We start from the raw sequence: 23236 nt of genomic DNA, 5'->3' as shown, positions 1-23236 counted from the left end.
GTTAATAAGTCAAAGTTCAACAGTAATCAAAAGTTTTCCCACGCTCTTTACATTGGTAAAGTTTCTCTCCAAGATGAATTCTGTGATGTACATTAAGATGTGTCTGGGGGGAAAAGGCCTTGCCACATTCATTACATTGGTAAGGTCAATTTCCAGTATGAATTTTGTGATGGTTGGTAAGGCTTGAGTGGTGCGTAAAGGTCTTGCCACATTCTTTGCATTTGTAAGGTTTCTCTCCACTGTGAATTCTGTGATGTCTCTTAAGGGCCGATTGACAGTTAAAGGCTTTGCCACACTCTTTACATTGGTAAGGTTTCTCTCCACTGTGAATTTTGTGATGTCGAGTGAGTTCTGAGTGCCCTTTAAAGGCCTTGCCACACTCTTTACATTGGTAATGTTTCTCTCCAGTATGAATTCTGTGATGTACACTAAGATGTGCCTGGCGGGAAAAGGCCTTGCCACATTCTTTACATTGGTAAGGTTTCTGTCCGGTATGGACTCTGTGATGCATATCAAGATGTTCCTGGCGGGAAAAGGCCTTGCCACATTCTTTACACTGGTAAGGTTTCTCTCCACTATGAATTCTGTGATGTCTCTTAAGGGCCGATTGCCAGTTAAAAGCTTTGCCACATTCTTTACATTGGTAAGGTTTCTGTCCAGTATGAATTCCTTCATGTTGTCTCAGGGATGATTGCTTGTTAAAGCCCTTGCCACATTCTTTACATTGGTAAGGTTTCTCTCCACTGTGAATTTTCTGATGGCGAGTATGTTCTGAGTGCCCTTTAAAGGCCTTGCCACACTCTTTACATTGGTAAGGTTTCTCTCTAACATGGATGTTGTGATGTACATTAAGATATGCCTGGCGGGAAAAGGCCTTGCCACATTCTTTACATTGGTAAGGTTTCACTCCAGTATGAATTCTGCGATGTTGTATAAAGTTTGAGACGAACCCAAAAGCCTTGCCACATTCTTTACATTGGTAAGGTTTCTGTCCAGTATGGACTCTGTGATGTACATCAAGATGTTCCTGGCGGGAAAAGGCCTTGCCACATTCTTTACACTGGTAAGGTTTCACTCCAGTATGAATTCTGCGATGCGTCTTAAGGGCTGAGAGCCGGTTAAAGGCTTTACCACATTCTTTACATTGGTAAGGTTTCTGTACAGTATGAATTCTGTGATGTTCTGTAAGGACTGAGGCCCGGGAAAAGGCCTTGCCGCATTCTTTGCATTGGTAAGGTTTCTCTCCACTATGGATTCTCTGATGTAACTTAAGGGCTGGGTGCCAGTAAAAGCCTTCATCACATTCTTTACACTGGTAAGGTTTCTCTCCAGTATGAATTCTGTAATGCTTTGTAAGGGCTGAGGGCCGGGTAAAGGCCTTGCCACATTGTTTACATTGGTAAGGTTTCCCTCCACTATGAATTCTGTGATGTGTCTTGAGGGCTGAGTGCCAGTTAAAAGCTTTACCACATTCTTTACATTTATAAGGTTTCACTCTGGTATGAATTCTGCGATGTTTTATACAGTTTGATAAGTACCGAAAGGCCTTGCCACATTGTTTACATTGGTAAGCTTTCTCTCCAATATGGATTCTGTGATGTACATTAAGATGTGCCTGGCGGGAAAAGGCCTTGCCACATTTGTTACATTTGTAAGGGTTCACTCCAGTATGAATTTTGCGATGTTGTGTAAAGGTTGAGAGGTACCCAAAGACCTTGCCACATTCGTTACATTGGTAAGATTTCTCTCCAGTATGGATTCTGTGATGTCTCCTAAGGGCTGTGCGCCAGTTAAAGGCCTTGCCACACTCTTTGCATTGATAAGGTTTCTCCTCAGTATGAATCCTGTGATGTTCAGAAAGTTGTGAATGATGCCTAAAGGTCTTACGACATCGTTTACCTTTGGAAGGTGTCTCTGCAGTATGAATTCTTTGATGTCTTGTAAGAGATGAGGGCCGGGTAAAGGACTTGCCATCTTCTTTATCTTGGTACGTTTTCTCTCCAGTATGAATTCTTTGATATCCTGTAAGGGTTGAGAACTGGTTAAAGACATTGCCACATTCTGTACATTGGTAAGGTTTCTCTCCAATATGAGTTAACTTATGTTGAGTAAGGGTTGGGCACAATTTAAAGCTCTTGCCACACTCTTCACATTCGTAAGGTTTCTGTCCAGTATGCAGTTGCTGGTGGTCAAAGGCTTTGCCACATACGTTACCTATATAACTTTCCTCTCCTGTACCAGTTGTCTGACCTGTACTGAATCTTGATGAATGACTAAACATGCTCCCAGGTTGATTACATCTGCAATGGTTTCTTCCCTCATGAATCCTCTGATGACCACCAACATTGGAAGACTGGTTAAGAATTTTCCCACATTCAATATATTTATAAAGACTCTCTCTCTTAGGGATAGATACTCCTGTGTGGATAAGGTTGGCGCTTTGATAAAAGACTTCCCCGTATTTATTACATTCATCACAGTTCTCTGGAAAAGGAGTCCCCAGATACCTTTGCCCTTCATTCTCCTCAACCTTGTTGTTCCAGTCTGTCGTTAAGTGTACATTCCCAAGGGAACTGTGTTTATATCTACTCATGACCCTTTTTGGAACGAAGCGTCAATGCATGACTGTGGCAGGAATGTCTCGGTGCCATGTGAAAATATAGCTGACTGAGATCAAAAAAGAGAAAAGTAAAATCATTCTGGGGTACTACTCTCAGAGGAATGTCCTGACAACTTCTAATATAGAACCTTAAAATCAATCAGAATATCAGGAAGACAGCTAAGGAGAAATCACCAGGACTTCCTTCTTCCATGGACACGTAAACTTGCACACAAGGCATTGACCACATAGCTTAGTCGAGAATTCTGTAGCATCTCTTGCTGTAGCACAAATCACGTTCTTGTCTCTCAGAAAGTGAAGAAAGTACCGTATGTGCTCAAAATTAGCAGAAGAAAGGCAATTGAAACCTAAGACAGAAATGAAAACTGTAGAATAAAGCAAAAATAGGAACAATCACCAACTTCTGAAAAGTTGGTGTTCAGAAAACCCCCAAAGTCAACAGACCTGTCTCTAATGAAGTCAGAATGATAGAGAAGACTAACTAAAATCAGAAGTGAAGAAGTGAAGGCAGACACAGTGTAACTGATCCCATAGAAATAAAAATAAATCTAGCCCACAATAGATAATTATCTGGCATGAAGTAGATAACAAAGAATGGTTATGACTTTCCAAAAAATATAAAACGTACCAGGACTCCATCATGAAGACATCTGTCTGTCTGTCTCCCTAGCGACCTAGCTACCTACTTACCTACCTACATATCAATCTGGGGTGTTTAACACAGCATAGAGATTTTGGGTACCTGGGGGAAAGAAAGGTGCAATTTGGCACACTGTTCAAGTTCATTTGGAGAGTAGAGCAAGAGCCCAGGCATGTACCACAATGGCATTTTGACGCCCTCCCTTACAGCCTTGAGAACTGTACCAGTACTCTTGTGGTCAGAAAGCAGCTCCTGCCCAAGATTTTGGAGGAAAGATCATTCTCCTCTTTTCCACATGCCCAAGAAATGATTGTTACAACAACTGTGCCTCTGATTTTGAAGAACTAGACATAGATAGATTTCCTCGTATTTGGAGTGTCAGGAGGGGAAGTTGGCACAGCTCCACAGGGTAAGAGGGCTTGATTATGTACAACGGGTGGTCTGCCTTGAACATTTGGTCCTTGCAGGCCTGTCCTGGCAGAATCATTGGTTGCCAGGACCAGAGGCAATACTGGGGCTCAAGCCTCCATCGTCTGGGGAGGGGCTCATTTGAGATGAGGTAGACTGTGGGCAAGCAGCATCTCAGTTTCCAGGTAAGAGCTAGCCAGTAGATCCTGGTCACCTCACGGTGGTTTTCTATGGCTTTGGGCACATTTTGAATGTAATGGCATTGGGCAGGATATTATTGAACACCTGCCAACAATTGTGATATGAGAACTACGGTCCAAGGGGAGAATACTGGTTGTTGCTTTATTGGAATAAGCTATTTTCTTAGGTGACACTAATATTTACACTGACTTTCAAGTTTTTAATAGATCCTAAGGATGAGAATCTTTTTTTTTTTAATTTTTTTTTTCAACGTTTATTTTTGGGACAGAGAGAGACAGAGCATGAACGAGGGAGGGGCAGAGAGAGAGGGAGACACACAGAATCGGAAACAGGCTCCAGGCTCTGAGCCATCAGTCCAGAGCCTGACGCGGGGCTCGAACTCACGGACCGTGAGATCGTGACCTGGCTGAAGTCGGACGCTTAACCGACTGCGCCACCCAGGCGCCCCTGAGAATCTTAAAATGATAGAAATGTCTCCCTCCTATCATTTAAAGGATTATAAAATTATTATCCGTATAATTATCCATGTATCCACCTATTAATACTCTACCAAAATACAAAGCTTTCTTTCCTTAGGTACTCTCCAAATTGTGTGTTTTTTTTTAAATGCAATTATAAATGCAGATTATTTTCCTCCTTCCTTATAGTTGGGCATTATTCCATTTCATTGGCTTTCTACCAAAGTATTTTGGGTTGTTCCCAATCTTTGGCTTTTACATAGGGGTGGTGAATACTTGAAGGTCACTGTTGTGCAAGTTTGCAAGTACTGTGTAGGTAAATTTGAGGGAAAACTGTTAGCGAAGAGATGAAAAAGTATACATAATTTTGCTAGATATTGCCAAATTGCCTTCCACAGCTACTTAGATAATTTCACCCCCAATAGCAAGCATGCCTGTTTCTCCCCAAGGTCACCCAGAATGATTGGCACTATTTTGCTGATCTTTTAAGGCACATAGTCTGAGTTCAGTATTTCTGGCTTGAGTCTGCTTCATAGGCCAGCAGTTGTGGCTCTCCCAAATTTCCCTCAGCTAGTGCACCCTTCCCACAATCACTTGGCAATGAATGTGTGTGCAAATGTAAACTAGAGAATTGGGAACCCAAATTCTGCAATGTGGATGAAACACACAAAACGGTCTTTGCCTTTAAGGAGCGCCTGGGTGACTCAGTAGGTTAGCATCAGACTCTTGATTTTGGCTCCTTTCATGATCTCATGGTTTGTGACATCCAGTCCCTTCTCGGGCTCTGTGCTGTCCGTACAGGGCCTGCCTGGGATTCTCTCTTTCCAAAAACAAATAAATATTAAAAACAACAACAGGGGTGCCTGAGCCCCTCAGTCGTTTGAGCAATTGAATTTGGCTCAGTTCACAAACTCGTGGTTAGCCAGTTCAAGCCCCACATTCAGCTCTGCAGGGGGAGAAGGAAATACCAGGAAAAATGAGAAATTCATAAAATAGTTGGGGCACCTGGGTAAGTCAGTCTGTTAAGCGTCTAACTCCTGATTTCAGCTCAGGTCATGATCCCAGAGTTGTGGGATCAAGTCCCGGGTAGGGCTTCACTCCCAGTGAGGAGCCTAAGATTCTGTCTCTCCCACTCTGCCCCTTGCCCCAGCTTGCATGTGTGCTCTCTCTCGCTCAGAATAAATAAACAAAGAAAACTAAAAACTTAAAAATTAGAAATGAGAGACCAGAATAAACAATAACATGGAAAATAATGCCCAGGTTTCTCAAAACAAACAAAAATGGAAATTCTCTAACTCCATTAACCAGGAAAAAAAGGAGAGGAAACAAGCACCAAATGGAGAAATGGAACAGAAACCTCACAACAGATAACCACAGAAATATATAGTGTGATAACAGATCACTATCAACAATGATATACTAACAAGTTAGACAAAGTAGAAAAAAATGTAATTTTAAAGAACGCACAAGTTACCAAGATTGAGAAATGAATTTTGAGCTCAAGAAATAAGGAATCTTCTTAGACCATCACAAATATACAAGTTGAATTTGGAATAAAAAACCTCCCGGCATAGGAAAGCCCATAGCCTCTTGCCTTCATTGGTCAATTCTAACAAACATTAAAAAGAAAACAAAATTTAGGGCACTCTTCATCAAAATCTTAAAAATAGAATAGAAGGAACCCATTCAAAATAACCCTAGGAGGCCAGCATTACCCTGGTACCAATGCGGGGTAATTGCCACACAAGAACAAAATATCTGGTTTGTCCGCCCTGAGTATTGCTACTCTGGCTTTCTTTGGACCTTCATCTGCATGAGGAAGGTTTCTCTATCACCCTCACTTTGTATCTGTGTCTTCAGGTCTGCATGGAGTCTCTTGTAGGCAGCACATAAGATGGGCCTGGGTTTATTTTTTGTTGTTTTTGTTTGGTTGCTTTATTCCATCCAGAGACCCTATGTGTTTTGATTGGAGTGTACAGTATGTTTTCATTGATAGTATTTATTGATGCATATTTATTGCCATTTTATTAGTAGTTTTGTCATTGTTTCTAGAAACTTTCTTGGTCCTTTTTCTGTGTCACTTTTGGTGTCTTCTTTGCACTTCAAGATTCCCCTTTGACATTTCCTGCAGGGCTAGTTCAGTGGTGAGGAATTCCTTGAGATTTTGCTTGTCTGGGAAACTGTGTCTCTCCTTCCCTTCTGAATGGTAGCGTTGCTGGATAGAGAATTCCTGGCTGCCTATTTTTCCCAGTCAGCACGTGGAATAGATGATGCCACTCCCTTCTGGCTTGCCAAGTTTCTGTTGAAAAATCACGAGGTAACCTTATGGTTCTCCCTGATAAGTGAAAGATGTCTTCCTGCTTTGAAGAGTTTTTAATCACCGTATTTTGAAAATTTAATTCTAATATATCTTGGGTCTGCTTTTGTTGATTTTAACGGGAGTTCTCTGTGCCTTCCGGATCTTTTTTTTTTTATTAAAAAAAACTTTTTTTAAGTTTTTACTTTTGAGACAGAGAGAGACAGAACATGAACAGGGGAGGGGGAGAGAGAGAGGGAGACACAGAATCTGAAGCAGACCCTGAAGATGAATCGAAGCAGGTTCTGAGCTGTCAGCACAGAGCCTGACGTGGGGCTCAAACTCACGGACTGTGAGATTATGACCTGAGCTGAAGTCCGACGCTTAACTGACTGAGCCACCCAGGTGCCCCTGTGCCTTCTGGATCTGTTTCCTTAGGCAGAATAGGGGATTTTTTGGTTATTATTCCTTAAAATATGTTTTCTACCTCCTTTTCTCTTCTTCCAGTACCCTTCTAGTACTATTCCAAAATTTACAAGTACTCCAGATGATTCTGATGAAAGCTAAATTTCACAGCCTCTGCAGGAACTAAGTCAGCGATCATCCTTGACTTGGCCACAGATAAGTGACTCTTAGAAATCTGTGTTTGTGATCATGCTCGTGTGGTCTCACACTCACCATACACAAGAGGTTTACTTTCTTCATTAGTAAACCTGACTCTAATAACACAATCTGTACAAAACATTAATACATGTTATATGTTGTAAAGAGACCAAATATAGCCTTCTCACTATAAATCTGTACTTGCTGGCTTTTACCCTAAGACCACCAGTAACTGCAGGTTTATGCGGTTCTTCCTCAGCAGTCCATGTGCATGTAGAATAAATCCCCGTGCATTACATTTAAGGATATCCTAAATTTAAGGGCTAATTTCAGGGCAAAGTGTGATGGCCTTTTTGTCAAATGCTGTGAAACAGTTCAGAGAACGGGAGCAGTTTGCAAATATCTTATGTGTCCACCAGTGCTATGATTTCTAATTAGCCTAACCCATATATCACAATTCTGGTCCAAGACTTGGAGGGAGTAGTGACTTGGGGAGGAGGGCCTTCCCTGAATGGAAACAGAAAGACTTCAGATCCAGTTCTCTAAGTCCTCTCAGATTTACATTGCCTCCTTTGCTGGATGGAACATGGTTCGATGCATGTTGGTGGGGCAGGTACACTGGGACATGAGTGAGCAAGTATGAGGACAATCACGGGCACAGAAAATGCCAGAGCAAAGAAATAACCAGTATAGAGTATACTCTAGGGTGCTTGAGGTATTTTTTTTTTGTTCATTATAATTTTTCTATTATTTTTTCAATTTACATTCAAGTTAGGTAACATATAGTGCAACAATAATTTCAGGTGTAGATTCCTTGATGCCCCTTACCCATTTAGCCCACCCCTCCACCACAACCCCTCCCATAACCCTCTGTTCTCCATATTTAAGAGTCTCTTATGTCTTGTCCCCCTCCCTGTTTTTACACTATGTTTTCTTTCCTTCTTTTTTGTGTTCATCTGTTCTGGGTCTTAAAGTCCTCATATAGTGAAGTCATATGATATTTGTCTTTCTCTAATTTGGCTTAGCATAATACTCTCCAGTTCCTCCACGGACTTGCAAATGGCAAGACGTCATTACTTTTGATTGCCGAGTAATACTCCATTGTGTATATATGTATGTATATATACGTGTGTGTGTGTGTGTGTGTATACACTCCACATCTTCTTTATCCATCCATCAATGGACATTTGGGGTCTTTCCATACTTTGGCTACTGGTGATACTGCTGTTATAAACATTGGGGTGCATGTGCCCCTCTGAAACAGCATACTTGTATCCCTTGGGTAAATACCTAGTAGTGCAATTGTTGGATAGCAGGGTAGTTCTTTTTTTTTTTTTTTCAGGAACCACCATACTGTTTTCCAGAGTAGCTGCACAAGTTTGCATGCCCACCAGCAGTGCACAAGAGATCCTCTTTCTCCACATGCTTGCCAAAATCTACTGTTCCCTGAGTTGTTCATGTTAGCCATTCTGACAGGTGTGCGGTGGTATCTCATTATTCCTACATCACTCTTTAAAATGAATATTCCTTACCTGACTTTGCCAATAGGCCTATGGTATTACGGAAAGACACAAGTAAAAGATACACAACTAGTTCTCTCACTACACTCACATGCATACATGTTAAAATGCTAATATGCAAAATTAACACCCATCACAGGACATCAGCAGTGGAGAAATAAGGAGGACCGGGAAGTTGCTCCTCCATGGAGACAGAAATGGACTAAATTACCTTGTGAGTGCTCCAGAAGGCAATTAGGAGAACCCCACCCAGGCAGGCAAGTACAAAAGACAAAGAAAAACATCAAAGAGACAAAGTTTGTGACACTGGCCCACAACAGCTACTCACCCTTCCTGACACTCCTTGGCAACACTGTGTGGAAACAGTTACCTCTCATCAGGAGGCGAAAACACAGGAGTGACCTCTATGTTCAGTGATCTGGCTTTTTTGCAGGTGCCTGAGGGACTTGTTTCTGTCATGCAGAACATGGAAGCAGAGGGAATGAGGACACCTGCTGGATGTACTGTGATGGATGCTGAGACAACAGGTGAGCTTTTGTTTACACACTGGAGAGACTACAGAGCTGAGGACAACAGAGGAAGGTATCATGGGCTCTAAAGAAGTAACTATACTTCCGTAAACTGGGAAATTCCAAAAATTCAGACATTACCAATTACTTGTGTTCTCCTGTACAAACAAGTTCGTAAGCCTAAACCCAGAGTTTGTTTTCTTAAATTCACTAATCTCAACAAAAGACCACAAGGCCATAAAGAAATAGAAGAACTTGTTTCACTCACAGGAATGAAATAAATCTCCAAAACTGACCTTGAATTAATTAGGAAGTATTAATGGTATGACCAAGAATTCAAGAAGAAAACATCATAAAGATGCCCATGGAGGAAGAAAAGAAAGCAGACAGGCAACTAAATGAGAGCAGAAAAACTATGCATGACCAAAATGTAAACCCAAAGAGGCAAAGTATAAGAAACGATCACCCAGAATTTGGGAGCTCAAGTGGAGAATCTTCGAATTTAAAAATATACTAAGGAGTCAGCAACAGACTTGATCAAGCAGAAGAAAGAACTGGGCAACCTGGAGACCCCTTGTTTTAAATTACCTAAGAGGACCAAAGAAAAATGTGGAAAAGAACAAAGACTCGGGATACATGGGACACCTACAAGTGGACCAATGTGTACATTATGGGGACCCCATAAAGAGAGCAGAGTGAACGGGGGCAGGGAGTTTCCATGAAGAACTAAAGGCTTGTAGTTCCCCTGTATGGGGAAAGAAGAGACAAATTCACAAGCACAGTAAATTCACAGTAGGATAAGTATCAATGGCGGGAGATGGGTGAGGGACAGTTTGCTTGGTGATAGCTATTAAGGAAAACACTTGTTATGATGAGCACTGTATGCAAATGATGAGCCACTGAATGAATTATACTGAAATCCATATTGCACTGCATATTACTTAATTAAAATGTAAATAAAAATTGAAGGAAAAAAGACAGGACATGAACACACTTGTAATTAACTGACCAAAAATGACCAGTGAAAAGAGAATTTTGAAAAGCTTGACAAAGGCAACTTATCTTGTACAACAGAGCTCATACAAGGTTGTTAGTGGGGTTCTCGGTAGGTGTTATAGTAAGAAAAGCATTGAACGATGTATTCAAATACTGAAAGATCAAAAAATGTCCACCAAGAATGCCCTACCTGGCACAGCTGTTTTCCATGCATGTAGAAATGAAGACTTTGCCAAGGCAAAACCCCTCTAAGTTTATCAGCAGATCTGTCCTACAAGAAATGTTTTATTAACTTTTTTTAAATGTTATTTATTTTTGAGACAGAGAGAGGCAGAGCATGAGCAGGGGAGGGGCAGAGGGAGAGGGAGACACAGAATCTGAAGTAGGCTCCCGGCTCCGTGCTGTCAGCACAGAGCCCGACGAGGGGCTCGAACTCACAGACTGTGAGATCATGACCTGAGCCGAAGCTGGACGCAAACCGACTGAGCCACCCAGGCGCCCCTATAAGAAATGTTAAAGAGAGTCCTTCTAGGGGCACCTGGCTGCGTCGGTTTGCCAAGTGTCCAACTTTGGCTCAAGTCATGTTCTTACGGTTCGTGACCTCAAGCCCTGTGTTACTATCTTGCTGACGACTGAGTGCCCGGAGCCTGCTTCAGATTCTGTCCCTGTGTCTCTCTCAAAATATAAATAAACATTAAAAAAAAATTTTTTTTAAAGTCCTTATTGAACTAAACAGATTCTAAACAGTAACTGAAAACACATGATAACCTAAAGCTCTGAGAAGTATAAATATTTACACAATTATAGAAACCTGTAGTGTTCTAACAAGGTAGGACATGTCACATTTATTTCTGCTACAGTCTTTTTCTTAAAGCATAAAAATCAAATCTACGTAATAATATATGCAATATAAAAATAGAATTTATGATGTCATCAACATAAAGTGGTTGCAGGTGCAGAGATGACAAGTAGAAGATTTGTATAAAATTGACACTATCGGCTTAAAACAGTGTGTTAGGGGCATGAAGGTGGCTCATTCGGTTATGTGTACAATTCCTGATTTCAGTTAAGGCATGGTCTCCCAGTTTGGGAATTCATGTCCTGAGTTGAGGGTTGCTTCAATGGCTCATTCGGTTAAGTGTTGGACTTCAGCTCAGGTCATGATCTCGGGGTTCATGAGTTGGAGCCCCGCATTGGGCTCTATGCTAGTAACAGCAAGGAGCCTGGAGATCCAGATTCTGTGTCTCCCTCCCTCTCTGCCCATCACCTGTGTGGGCTTGGTCTCTCTCTGAGGAATAAATAAACATTAAAAAAAAAAAAAAAAGCAAGCCCTGTGTTGAGCTCTGCACTACAGCGTGTATAAAGGTTTGTTATACCTTTAAGATGCTTTAGGTAATCTCTAAGGTAACTGGAATGAAAATACATACAGACATTACATTCACCAATGAATACATGATGAAATTCTATTAGCATGATAACTCACCTAAACAGGATACAACATTCATTTACCACTAATCAAGGAAAGAAATACACAAGATGAGTCACAAGTATGCATAGGTAATACTGCTACAAGTACATAGATACTTTTATTAGCAAAGGGCATAAAGCTGATCTTATCTGAGTTAGACTTACATTGTCCAAAAACATTAGGAAATGAAAATTGTCACCCTATGGGGCACCTGGGTGGCTCAGTCGGTTGGGTAACCAACTTCATTCAGGTCATGATCTCACAGATAATGAGTTTGAGCCCCACATCGGCTCTGTGCTGACAGCTCAGAGCCTGGAGCCTGCTTCAGATTCTGTGTCTCCCTCTCTCTCTGCCCCACCCCCACTCACATTCTCTCTCTCTCTCTCTCTCTCTCTCTCTCGCCTTCAAGAGTAAAATAAGACATAAAAAAAAATTAAAAAGAAATTGCAACTCTAAAACAAAATACAAAGGTAATAGCAAAGTCCCACCTAAATAATGCTGTGGGAAGTTCCATGCAAAAGGAAGCACATTATTATGGAATGGCAAGACCAGACAAAATGTAACCCAAAAAATTCTACATAAAAATGATCAAGTATTTAACAGAGGTCCATGATAAATGTAGATATTTTTTAAAGCTTACTTTGAGAGAGAATGCTCTCCTAAAGCAGAGGAGAAACAGAGAAAGAGGGAGAAAGAAAGAATCCCAAGCAGGCTCCACGGTGTCAGCTCAGAGCCCAAAGCAGTCCTCAGACTCCTGAACTGTGAGATCATGACCGGAGCCCAGGCTCCCCTAGCTATAGCTCTAATTTTCAACTGTGACTGTGTACCCATGAAAAAGGAACATTTTCAATTACTGGCATGTCTTCACGGGCATTACAATTGTCAAGAATGTTCCTTAAAATCAACCATGGAAACCTCTAATGAAAACTGTTGTGAATTAAGCACTTAAGACATTACACAATGTGTTATGTTAATAGTTCCTTCCTATCACACAGATTTCAGGGTATAATCCATTGTTCATTTTTTTAATGTGTATGTATCTTAGAGACAGAGAGAGGGAGAGAGAGAGCGCGTGCGCACAGGCCAGGGAGACTTAGAGAGAGAGGCAGACACAGAATCCGAAGCAGGCTCCAGGCTGTGTGAGCTCTCAGCACAGAGCCAGACATGGGGCTCAAAGTCACAAACCGCAAGATCATTTCCTAAGCTGAAGTTGAAGGCTTAACTAACTGAGCTACGCAGGTCCCCTATAATCCATCCTTTAGAATCAAGGAAACAATAACCTTTCATTTCTTTTTTGTGAATGTTTAAAAAGTTTGAGAGAGAAAGGGAGAGAGGAAGAGAGAGAAGGGAATTCCAAGCGGGCTCCACACTGGGTACAGAACTGGACTTAGGGCTTAAATTCAAACCATGAAGTCATGACCTGAGTTGAAATCAAAGAGTCAGATGCTCAACCCTCTGAACCACACAAGTGCCCCAAAACCTTTCATTTCTAAATAAACAAACACAATCAAAAATGTAAAATAGGCCAACAATCGCTTTATAAAAAAAATCTTTGGTATTAAATTCAGATACATTCTGACGAAAGTAAAAAAATAATAAGTGATTTTTTCTCACGTGAAATGACATTTATAATTAACTCTTTTTCTAAACATAGGACGTTTCCTAATTGTCTGCCTCATTTCTTATTAAGCAAATGCCCATGGTATATCAGGACTTTTGATATAACACATCATAAAGGAATCTCTTATACAACGACTCAGAGTGAAAACATGACAAAGTCACAGGGACTTCATATTATACAAGATAAGTGCATAAAAGGATTCAATTAAGAAATAAAGTAACAATTGAGACTTTATTATAGGCTGTGAGTTTTCACTTCTAAATATCCTAGCTCCCCTATGGCATTAATTTATATAGAATTATATGAAAATAATAGGTTCTTTAAATTATTTCACCATTGAGGAATGCAAACCATTGAGTGGAAATTTCTTATTTTACTTAATACAAAGAAAATGAAAGTTTATTTAGACAGAGAGATAAAGAGCAGTGTGGAAAGGGCAGAGAGAGAGAGCAGGGAGAGGGGGAGGGAAGGAGGGGCGGTGGGAGGGAGGGAGAAACCAAGCACCATCTGGGCTGTCAGCCCAGGACCCTATGTGGGGCTTGAACTCAGAAACCCTGAGATCATGCCCTGAGCCAAACCAAGAGTTGGACTCTTAACCAACTGAGTCACCCAGGCATCCTGAACTTTCTTTTTTTTTTTTTTAATATTAATTTTTGAGAAACAGAGAACATGTGCCAGACAGACAGAGAGGCAAAGGATCCCAAATGGGTTCTTCACTGACAGCAAGAGAGGCTGATGCAGGGCTCAAATTCAAACTGTCAGATCATGGCTTGAGCTCAACCCAGACACTTAACCAACTGAGCCAACCAGGCAACCCAAGAAATGAACTTTTGAAGTGAAACAAAGAATGAGATTTCCTCGTATTAGGGAGTTGCTTTATCACCTGATGTGATTACTGGGTCTGTATTTTGTATGATTAAAATGAAAGCCACCTTAATCCTGGAGAGGATCAACCCGAAAACTTGTGATGTCTCCCTCTAGCGTTCCTGGGATTTCTGCACCTCACCTCAAGGTGCCCACCACTATCCTGACACACTTCACACAAGAAGCAAAACGAAGTCAGAAATGCATTAGTGTACAGTTCCTCAGAAATACAGAGATTTCCGCAAGACCTCAAAGCAAATGGAGAACCAGTTAGATTATGGAGGACCTCACTGTGGATGTGAAGAACCCTCAGTGGAACTGAAGGAGAATCCTTAGAGAACGGAAAGCATGGTATGTTGGAAAGCAGATGTCCCATGTGAGAGGAAGAGCCCTGAAACTGGCCTTTTCAACCTAATTTCCATTCAAGGAGAGCTGCTCAACCACATTCTGAGATCCAGTTCCTCCTTCACGACTGGACCTCACCTCTGTCATCCGCTTCAGTTCCACCTACCTGGGTGTGTAGCTACTGTCTCCTTTCTCTTCACAGCCCAGACATCCCTCTTGTGTTCCAAAAAGATGACCAGGTCTGGCTTTGACACAACAAGACCTGTTTATTAGAAAAAAAAGAATGTGAGTGTGGTTGGGGATTCTAAGTTTTGATCCACTATTGTGCTTAGTAGAGCAGAGAGGACAGAATAGAAGCTTGAAAATGATTTCCCAAATGCTGTGGGCCAACATCCTCTTTAGAACACGCAGGATGAAGTTTCCATGTTCAGATCTTGACCTCCACTTCCGAGTACTACCATGACAATAATGAGTAGAAATCGGTATTTAAGACAAAAAAGATACCGTTGTATGCTACTCAGCCTTTAGAATTGTCATTAATGTACAGAAATGATGATGTTACCCTAAGGAAGGGAAGGTAAAGCTGAAAAGGAAACACCGTGGAGATTTTTCTCTACATCCACAAACCCCTACTTCTTTCCCTGACTGCAGGGATCTGAATCCCAGTCATGCAAAGAGGAAGATTCCAAGAGACAGTCTTCAAGGGAAGGAACAAATCCCTGAGTGTGGTTTGGGCCATGTGGAAGGAGTTATCCTCACCCAAGAAAAGGAGGTGTCCGTAGTTCTCTAACATCACATCCCTGTACAGTTCCCACTGACTGTGGTTCAGGCACCCCAACTCTTTCCGAGAAAATTCTATGGCCACATCCCTGAATGTCAGCAATCCCTGCAATAAAAAACACAGTTATCAAGTGGCCACAGGCAGAGTTCCTAATGCTAGGTCAAATGAAAGAGGCAGTTAATGTCACCAGCCGGCCTCCAAGACCTGACTTTAATGCTTGTGCTTGTACCCACCGATCTTAGTTCCACATTGTACTTAACCTCTTTTTCTATCTTATCTTTTACTTCACAAAAAACTCCCCATGGGTATAGCCTCCTGTAGTGGAAACAGAAACCATCCAACAAAAGGTAATGACTGCCCTGAGGAAGAGCTTGGATGAGCTCAGTTGGAGATTAACCCCTGACTCACACCTAAGCAAATGCATAATAGACTAAGCTACGGAGTGAGTACAGTTACCTTCATCTCATACATACATTATATTTTACATCTTATGTCTTTGAGTGAGAAAGAGCGTGCCCAAGTGGGGGTGGGGCAGAGAGAGAGAGACAGAATCCCAACCAGGGTCCATGCTCAGAGTGGAGCCTGATCTCAGGACTTTCATCCTGACCTGAGCCTAAATTAAGAGTAGGACGCTCAATGGACTCAGCCACCCAGGAGCTCCCTTTTACCTCATTATAATCCTGAAATCTCACCCAAGGAGGAGCACAAACCTCATTTCCTATGAAATATGCAGAGTATGTACACAACTGTTCTCTTAAGGCTTATGTGCAACCTTATACTCCACTTGACATAAGATGATGGCCTCCCCTTTCTGGATATCCACGCTAACCCTAAATGAAAGGACACCATTCCCCCTTCCTCCGTGAGTATCTGATTTGGAAGTTCCTCCCTGTGATTTCCTTGTTTCTTGTAAATCATTTTTGCTTTGCTCACATCCTCACCTGGTATAGTTTTTTGTGATTCACCAACGACTGAACTTCTGTTCAGTTAGATCAGGAGAACTGGTTCTGGCTTAGGTGAGGTTCCTGCTTGATGAGGTAAGATTATTTGTCACCCAGTATTATGCTCTAGTATATTCTTTACCTTGGAGGTAGGAGCCTTTATAAATACTGTGTTTATTCAAGAGAATTTGTAAAATGAAGGCATCAACACAGGCATATACATTTTGTATATTGTATTTACATCATACAGTACATGTGCTATCTATTTCTTCAATGGAAAGTTCTGGGGAGTGACAAATGTATTTAGCATATTCTAATATGAATTAGAATTTCACAACAGGACCTTGGGGATCTTGTTAAAATGCAGATACTGCTCAGGAGTTCTAGGGTGGGGTAGATGTCTGCATTTCTAACAAGGCATTAGTCTATGGGCCAAGAGATACATATTTCAATAACGAAGAAGAACTCAAAGACAAGAACTTTTGGGGAATTTGGAACTGAATGGGATTCATAGCAATTACAGGTTCTACTAGAATAGCAAGAATGGCAATAAACCTTTCCAAGCATTTCCTGGTTAGTAGAGAGCATTCAGAGTTTTTCATAACTTATTGGAAAATAAATCATAGTCTAAGACAACAGACACATTATTCTTCTATTTCCAGGTGAATATTTTTTCAAGCATCCAGTACGTGGTAGGGATCAGGTTTTAACCCAGGTCATCTGACCTGGAGTTGACCTAAAATGACACCCAAAATATACGGAGGGGCCCCTAACCAAATGATCATAGCAGGTGTCAAACCTGAAGAATGATGGAAAGAAGGTATGCACACAAAATTGATCACCTTTATACATTCCATGCTCACATCCATAAATATTCAAAGAAGTTGTATAGATATTAAATGTAGAAAAGTATACTGGTGACTAGGAAACATTTTCAATGAAGGACACCTGGGTGGCTCAGGTGGTTAAGTGTCCACCTCTTGAATTTGGCTCAGGTCATGATTTCACAGTTCACCAGTACAAACCCCACCTCAGGCTCTGTGCTGACAGTCTGGAGCTGGCTAGGGATTCTCTCTCTCTACCCTTGCCTCTCTCTTTCTCAAAAACAAACATTTTCAGTGACATGAAACTCATAAAACTAATTGTAGATAATGATGCTTAGGTCTTTTACTCACACTATCAACACAAACACACCTTAAGATACAAAGACAACAGTTATTTCTGACTCTAGTATGATGAGGGATACAATCAGAAAAATTTTCACCTTTAGCACAGAAAGCTAACATACAGTTGTATTATTTGGACATTCATCAAATAAAGGCTGGTTCCTACATTTTTCTTTAAGTTTACTTATATTGTGAAAGAGAGCGTGGGTAAGCACGGTGTGAAAGGTGGAGAAGCAGAGACAGGGAGAGAACCCCAAGCTGTGACTCCAGGCTCCAGGCTGTGACTGAGCCACCTGCGTATCCCTGGTTAGTACATTTTTACAGGGTCTCATGACCACGGGTACATGTCACCACTGCTTCATATCGAACTGAATGGTAAGCACCAGAGAAATCTTGCAGAAGCAGTTTTACATGTAGAAATTTAAAGAAACATTTGTGATTGAACACTCTGTGCACCTACCCTCCCCTTGAACATAGAAGCTTCATGCAGCCAAAGTACAGTTCTTTCTGCCCACGGGTCCTGCCCTGTGCTACTTCAATAAACTATCTGGCACCACAGAGTATCTCAAGAGTTGTCTTGACTGTAGTACTCCATGATCTGCTAATATAGTTTTTATTTGAAAGCTTTTTTTAGGGGCGCCTGGGTGGTGCAGTCGGTTAAGCGTCCGACTTCAGCCAGGTCATGATCTTGCGGTCCGTGGGTTCGAGCCCCGTGTCAGGGTCTGGGCTGATGGCTCAGAGCCTGGAGCCTGTTTCCGATTCTGTGTCTCCCTCTCTCTCTGCCCCTCCCCCGTTCATGCTCTGTCTCTCTCTGTCCCAAAAATAAATAAACGTTGAAAAAAAAAAAAAAAGAAAGCTTTTTTACATTTTATTTTTTAATTAGTTATTACTAAGGAGAGAGAGAGAGACAGGGAGAGAGAGAATACCAGGAGGGGCAGAGAGAGAGGGAGAGAGAAAGGGAGAGGCATGGCTCCTGTTCACCTGATGCTGGGCTCCAGCTCAGGATTGGTGAGATCGTGACCTCAGTGGAAGTCTGATGCTTAATGAACTGAGCCATGCACGTGCCCCTCATTGAAAGCTTTATTTCATTCATCATTTGTGCTGTTTTATTTCAGGATTTTAAGACACTCAAACATGGTAATTCTTGGTACTATGTGATTCTTCTTTCTTTTTCTGAAATACACAGAAGTAAATAGAGTATGCGTGTGTCATGACTATTGAGCAAAACAAAAAGCTACAGGATGAAGGTCTGACTCATTGAGAACTCGATGTAGAGGTCATTATATCTACTACACAACACTGAGGGTATCATTGTCCGGTGGTGACTCATGTGATGTGGGCCAGGAGACAACGTTCAAGGAAATAGTGTTGAGCCTTTTTGGTTAACGAGGCTGTTTGTGTAAAAGCACAGGGATAGGATCTGTGGGAAGAATGAATTGCAGGGTGATTGAGAGGAGCTGTTGATTATATACTTTAAGTTGGGGGGGGGGAAGAAATATAAGTTTCTACAGGGCTTTCATATGTTAGAGAAGACCTCCAGGATCTGGAATTCTGTCTAGGGTGAAGCTAAGCTTGCTGTTTGCCTCTAGGAAAGCATCAACATTAAAGCAGTTGTGAATTCCTTGAGGAATATCTTCCTTGGCCACTCTCGAGTATTTCTCCGGGGGTTGTAAGTTGTGAGAAATTTTAATTTTATCCACATTCCTTTTGCATTTGTCCTCCTCCTCAGAAACTACAAGGCAGGGGTGCCTGGATGGCTCAATCAAGCTTCTGACTTTTGAATTAGGCTGAGGTCAAGACCTCTTGATTTGTGAGTTCGAGCCCCATGTCCCACTCAGTGCTGACCCTGTGTCGCCTACTTGGGACGTGGCTCTATCTTGGCCACTACCCTGCTCTTACTCATTCTCTCTCTCTCTCTCTCTCTCTCTCTCTCTCTCTCTCTCAAAATAAACTTAAAAACTTAAAAAAGAAAAAAAGCTACAAGGTAAAAAAAATACAAGAAAAGTGAAGCTAGGAGAAAGATATTTCCAGTTTAAATGTGAAGGTGTCTGGAAATTGCTCAGGGAATCTGGCTGAAATCATTACAACTGATAAGAAAAACATGAACATTACAGGGGAGGAATCTGGCAGAGAGCACAAACCCAAGTGATAGAAGGTAACATCAGCTGTAAGGAAACAAATGGATATCAGTGCCTAAGGCACACCTCAGGACAAGGGATCGCCGGTGTGCTCTTGTGACCCCAAACAGTAAATCACAATATAAACAAGTTAAGGACACAGTGGATGTATACAGACTTTACCGCATATACTTGTCATCTCCTGGAATATCTAGGATATCTTAAAGTAGCTTTTTCACATCCTCAAGAACATGAACATTCTAAATTATTCTGTGCCTCATATCCATCTTGTGTATTTGTGCATTTTCATAATCCTCCTCTACCCAGGGCAGAGAAAGCATTCGGATAAGACCTACATGGGAATGGTTTTCCTTGATTGCTATGCCAGGATCAGACCCGATCAGCAACAGGACACTTGGCCTCAACACCTTCCTCTCTGGATCTGTCACAAAGGGAATATTTTCAATACTTGTAGGAATTTAATTCAAAGTGACAACTGCTGTTGCCCTACTAGAAGCCAGGTTGGAGAAAAGGGAGAGAGGTCTCTGGGATATAGGGGAGGAGTGTTCTGAAGACATAACCTGGAATATCATTTCTGAAATGTTAATAATTAGGGGAACATCTGGGGCACCTGGGTGGCTCAGACTGTTGAGCGTCGACTGCGGCTCAGGTCATGGTCTCATGGTCTGTGAGTTCTAGCCCCACATCAGGCTCTGTGCTCACAGCCTGGAGCCTGTTCCGGATTCTGTGTCTCCCTCCTTCTCTGACCCTACCCCGTTCATGCTCTCTGTCTCTGTCTCAACAAAGTAAACGTTGAAAAAAATTTAAAAAAAATTAGGTGAAAACCTAAAACAGAACCATAAGAACTAAACAAATAAAACCATTGGTATTTACAATTGTTTCATTTAGAGAGAGAGAGAGAGAGAGAATGCATGCAAATGGAGGACAGGGACTCAGAGAGAGAAAATCTTATGTAGGCTCCTAGCTCAGAAGGAACCCTGATGCAGGGCTGGATAGCAGGTCCCTGGGATCAAGACCTGAGCCTAAATCAAGAGTCATATGCTCAACTGAATGAACCACCCAGGTGCCCTGCAATTTCTACATGCATGGATTATCCTGAGAACAAGGTGACAGGTCCTCTTGCAATGGACTCAAGGCTTACCTGAGAATTGGCCATTTCTCCTTTCCTCTCCTCTTCAAGATTTTTCTCAGAAGATTTTTGTGGAGAAATCCCAGCTGAAGTGGGAGCAAATGCCTTTAAAGCCACCACTGCAACCTCTTCACCCTCTTCACCAGTAGCCTGGTCACCTGCAGGCAGGGCTTTGAAATGCAAAAAAGACCCAAGTTCCTCATCATTTGTGTCAGGAGCTATTCAGAAACTATGGTATCCCACCTGAAGACCAGCCTCTGAGTTTCCTGTCTCTGCTTTGTGGGGGGGGGGGGGGGCTCCCCTCCCACAGAAGCCCACAAATTCTGCTTGAGCATAGGAACAGTGTGTTACATGGACCTGAACCTCCCCAACTCCTGTACAGGAGACCCTTGAGCCAAAGCCCGCACTCAACTCTGATAAATTAATGGGAAGCCTTTCTGCTTAACTCTGGCTTCCCTTAGCATTTGGTAGGAAAAGATAGGGTTCAGTAGGGAGACAGGGAACCATTAGGACCTGAGGTCCTGGGTGGGGAAAACACATTTTGGAACAATGCTGAGAATGTCTGACTACCGCAAACCCACTCAGGTGCAAGGTTCCTCTTGAGAATGTGACAGACACCACCTATTCCCCCTGAGGAATTTGACTAAAGACCTAACTAAAAACCAGTAGTAGATGATAAAACTTAAAACCCACAAGGAGCAATATGGCCATAGACCACCCCTCCTGCAACGGAAATGAACCAATCAGGAAGGGAAAACCCAGCACCTGGAGTTGTTAATCCAGTATGCATAGGACTTGAGAAGGAACAAGGCAGAAGGGAAGGGGAAGAGACCAGAACTTTATGCCACAAAGGCCCTTGCCTATCTATTGTCACTGGTATTCACATTCCAATGCCCCCTCTCTGTAAAGAGAGCTTTCCTACTACTCTTCCTCTCTTATACTCTAATAAAGTTTTGCCTGTTGCTCATTTTGTGTCCACCTCTTTATTCTTTGAATCAGTGAGAAAACAAATCCCTGAATCCTGGGTATTGATGTAAAAATCCCATAACAGAAATCCCTGGAACACTTCACTAAAACAACACTGTTGTTCCCACCCACACCAGATAAGGGAATCTGAGGGGGAGAGTAGCAGCAATGATTATTAATGCAAACTCCACACATGATCCTATTGGGAATCATTTGGGAAGTGAGCAAGCAAAACACAGTAACCATGGGTATGGTTATTGTCCAGATTTCAATCCATGCCTTCTCCACTGATCAGAGTTTCTGTAAATTTGCACATTCTCCTCCTTTCTGCTTCACAGAAGGACACGCGTTTACAAATGGAGCTTTCCCTGATACATGCGAATGAGCAAGTTTTGGGGTGATAGTGGGGTGGTCCAGAGCTGATGGCCAAGAAAGAATTCTTGAAGACATTTTCCATTGGTATGGAAGATCTTTTTCCACACCTGAGCTTTCAGCCTGAGTATGTTCCTACAGCTGAAGTGAGTCTCTTGAAGGCAGCACATATCCTTAGTTTGTGTACTTCTTTCCTTTCAGCCAATGTATCTTTTGGTTGGAGAATTTAGTCCCTTTATATTTGAAGTAAGTATTGACATAGGTATGGATGGAGTTACTCTTGTCATTGTTTTCCATGTTTTTAGCTGTTGTACAATTACTTGCCCCTTTCTTATCCATTTGGTCTTTTTCTTTGTGATTTGTTGATTTTCTAGAGTGGTGTACTTTGACTCCTTCCTCTTTATGTTTTGTGTATCTACTACACGTTTTGCTTTGTGGTTACCAGGAGGCTTTAAGGAGACATCTTGTAAAAATCTATTTTGTTAACACCTTAATGTTGCATACTAAAACTCTTTGAGACCTGAGGTAATTCTTAAAAGATGTCAGTGTACAATCCTATGCCATGTTAGGGAAGAGTTACTCCCTCTCTGTTATGTGTGAAGGTTTCTTCCTTTCAACCACATCAACTGGTATTCTCTACTTCTAACTACATCTGTTAAGAACTTGTCTCAGTATGTGCCTGGACTGCACAAAACCAATCAACAAAACATTTTATTTGTAACATTCACAAACGTTTTCAGTTTTAATAAATGTTCAAGAATGACGTTCACAACACCCATTTCGTAATATCTTACATCAGTGTTAGAAACATAAGTGACAACTCCAGTTAGGTTTGTTCATAGATTGTACATGATATTGTCCTCCATCTTCCATGGAAAATCAGGTATGCAGGAGTCCCACCTAAGAGGGAAGGGCATCTGATATCTTTGATGCAGGAAGAATCAGCCACATACTTTCAACACCCACTGGGAATCAGTGAATTTTCTGAAGTGATTTGGGAGCACAAATACATTAATACTTGTAGTCAACATCTTAAAGAGGGCCCAGGTAAAACAAAAACACGTTGAAATTACTTATTCCTATGCAAAAAACAGCCCCGTGTCTATTTTCAGGCATACCTGCACATTCGATATCTAAGTGTTCAACTTTGTTTTATCCCATATGGTTAACTATTTTTATGGAGAATAATGTCTG

The 23236-nt window shown here is 41.7% G+C and overlaps 1 protein-coding gene across 1 annotated transcript; it reads right to left on the bottom strand.

The window, feature by feature from the left end:
- Positions 1-428: 428 nt before the first annotated feature.
- Positions 429-22339, bottom strand: LOC124511673 (zinc finger protein 345-like). The gene is given in 6 exon segments (XM_047079062.1): positions 429-487; positions 490-2597; positions 14712-14811; positions 15309-15435; positions 20717-20862; positions 22321-22339. Coding segments are annotated over 6 exon segments (2559 nt in total).
- Positions 22340-23236: the final 897 nt, after the last annotated feature.

This window comes from Lynx rufus, unplaced genomic scaffold (assembly GCF_022079265.1).
Source record: "Lynx rufus isolate CCGP_SWC_20201006 ecotype Redwood Valley unplaced genomic scaffold, mLynRuf1.p SCAF_16, whole genome shotgun sequence".
In the NCBI taxonomy this organism is placed as follows: domain Eukaryota; kingdom Metazoa; phylum Chordata; class Mammalia; order Carnivora; family Felidae; genus Lynx; species Lynx rufus.
This window is presented reverse-complemented; position numbering and strand designations above follow the sequence as displayed.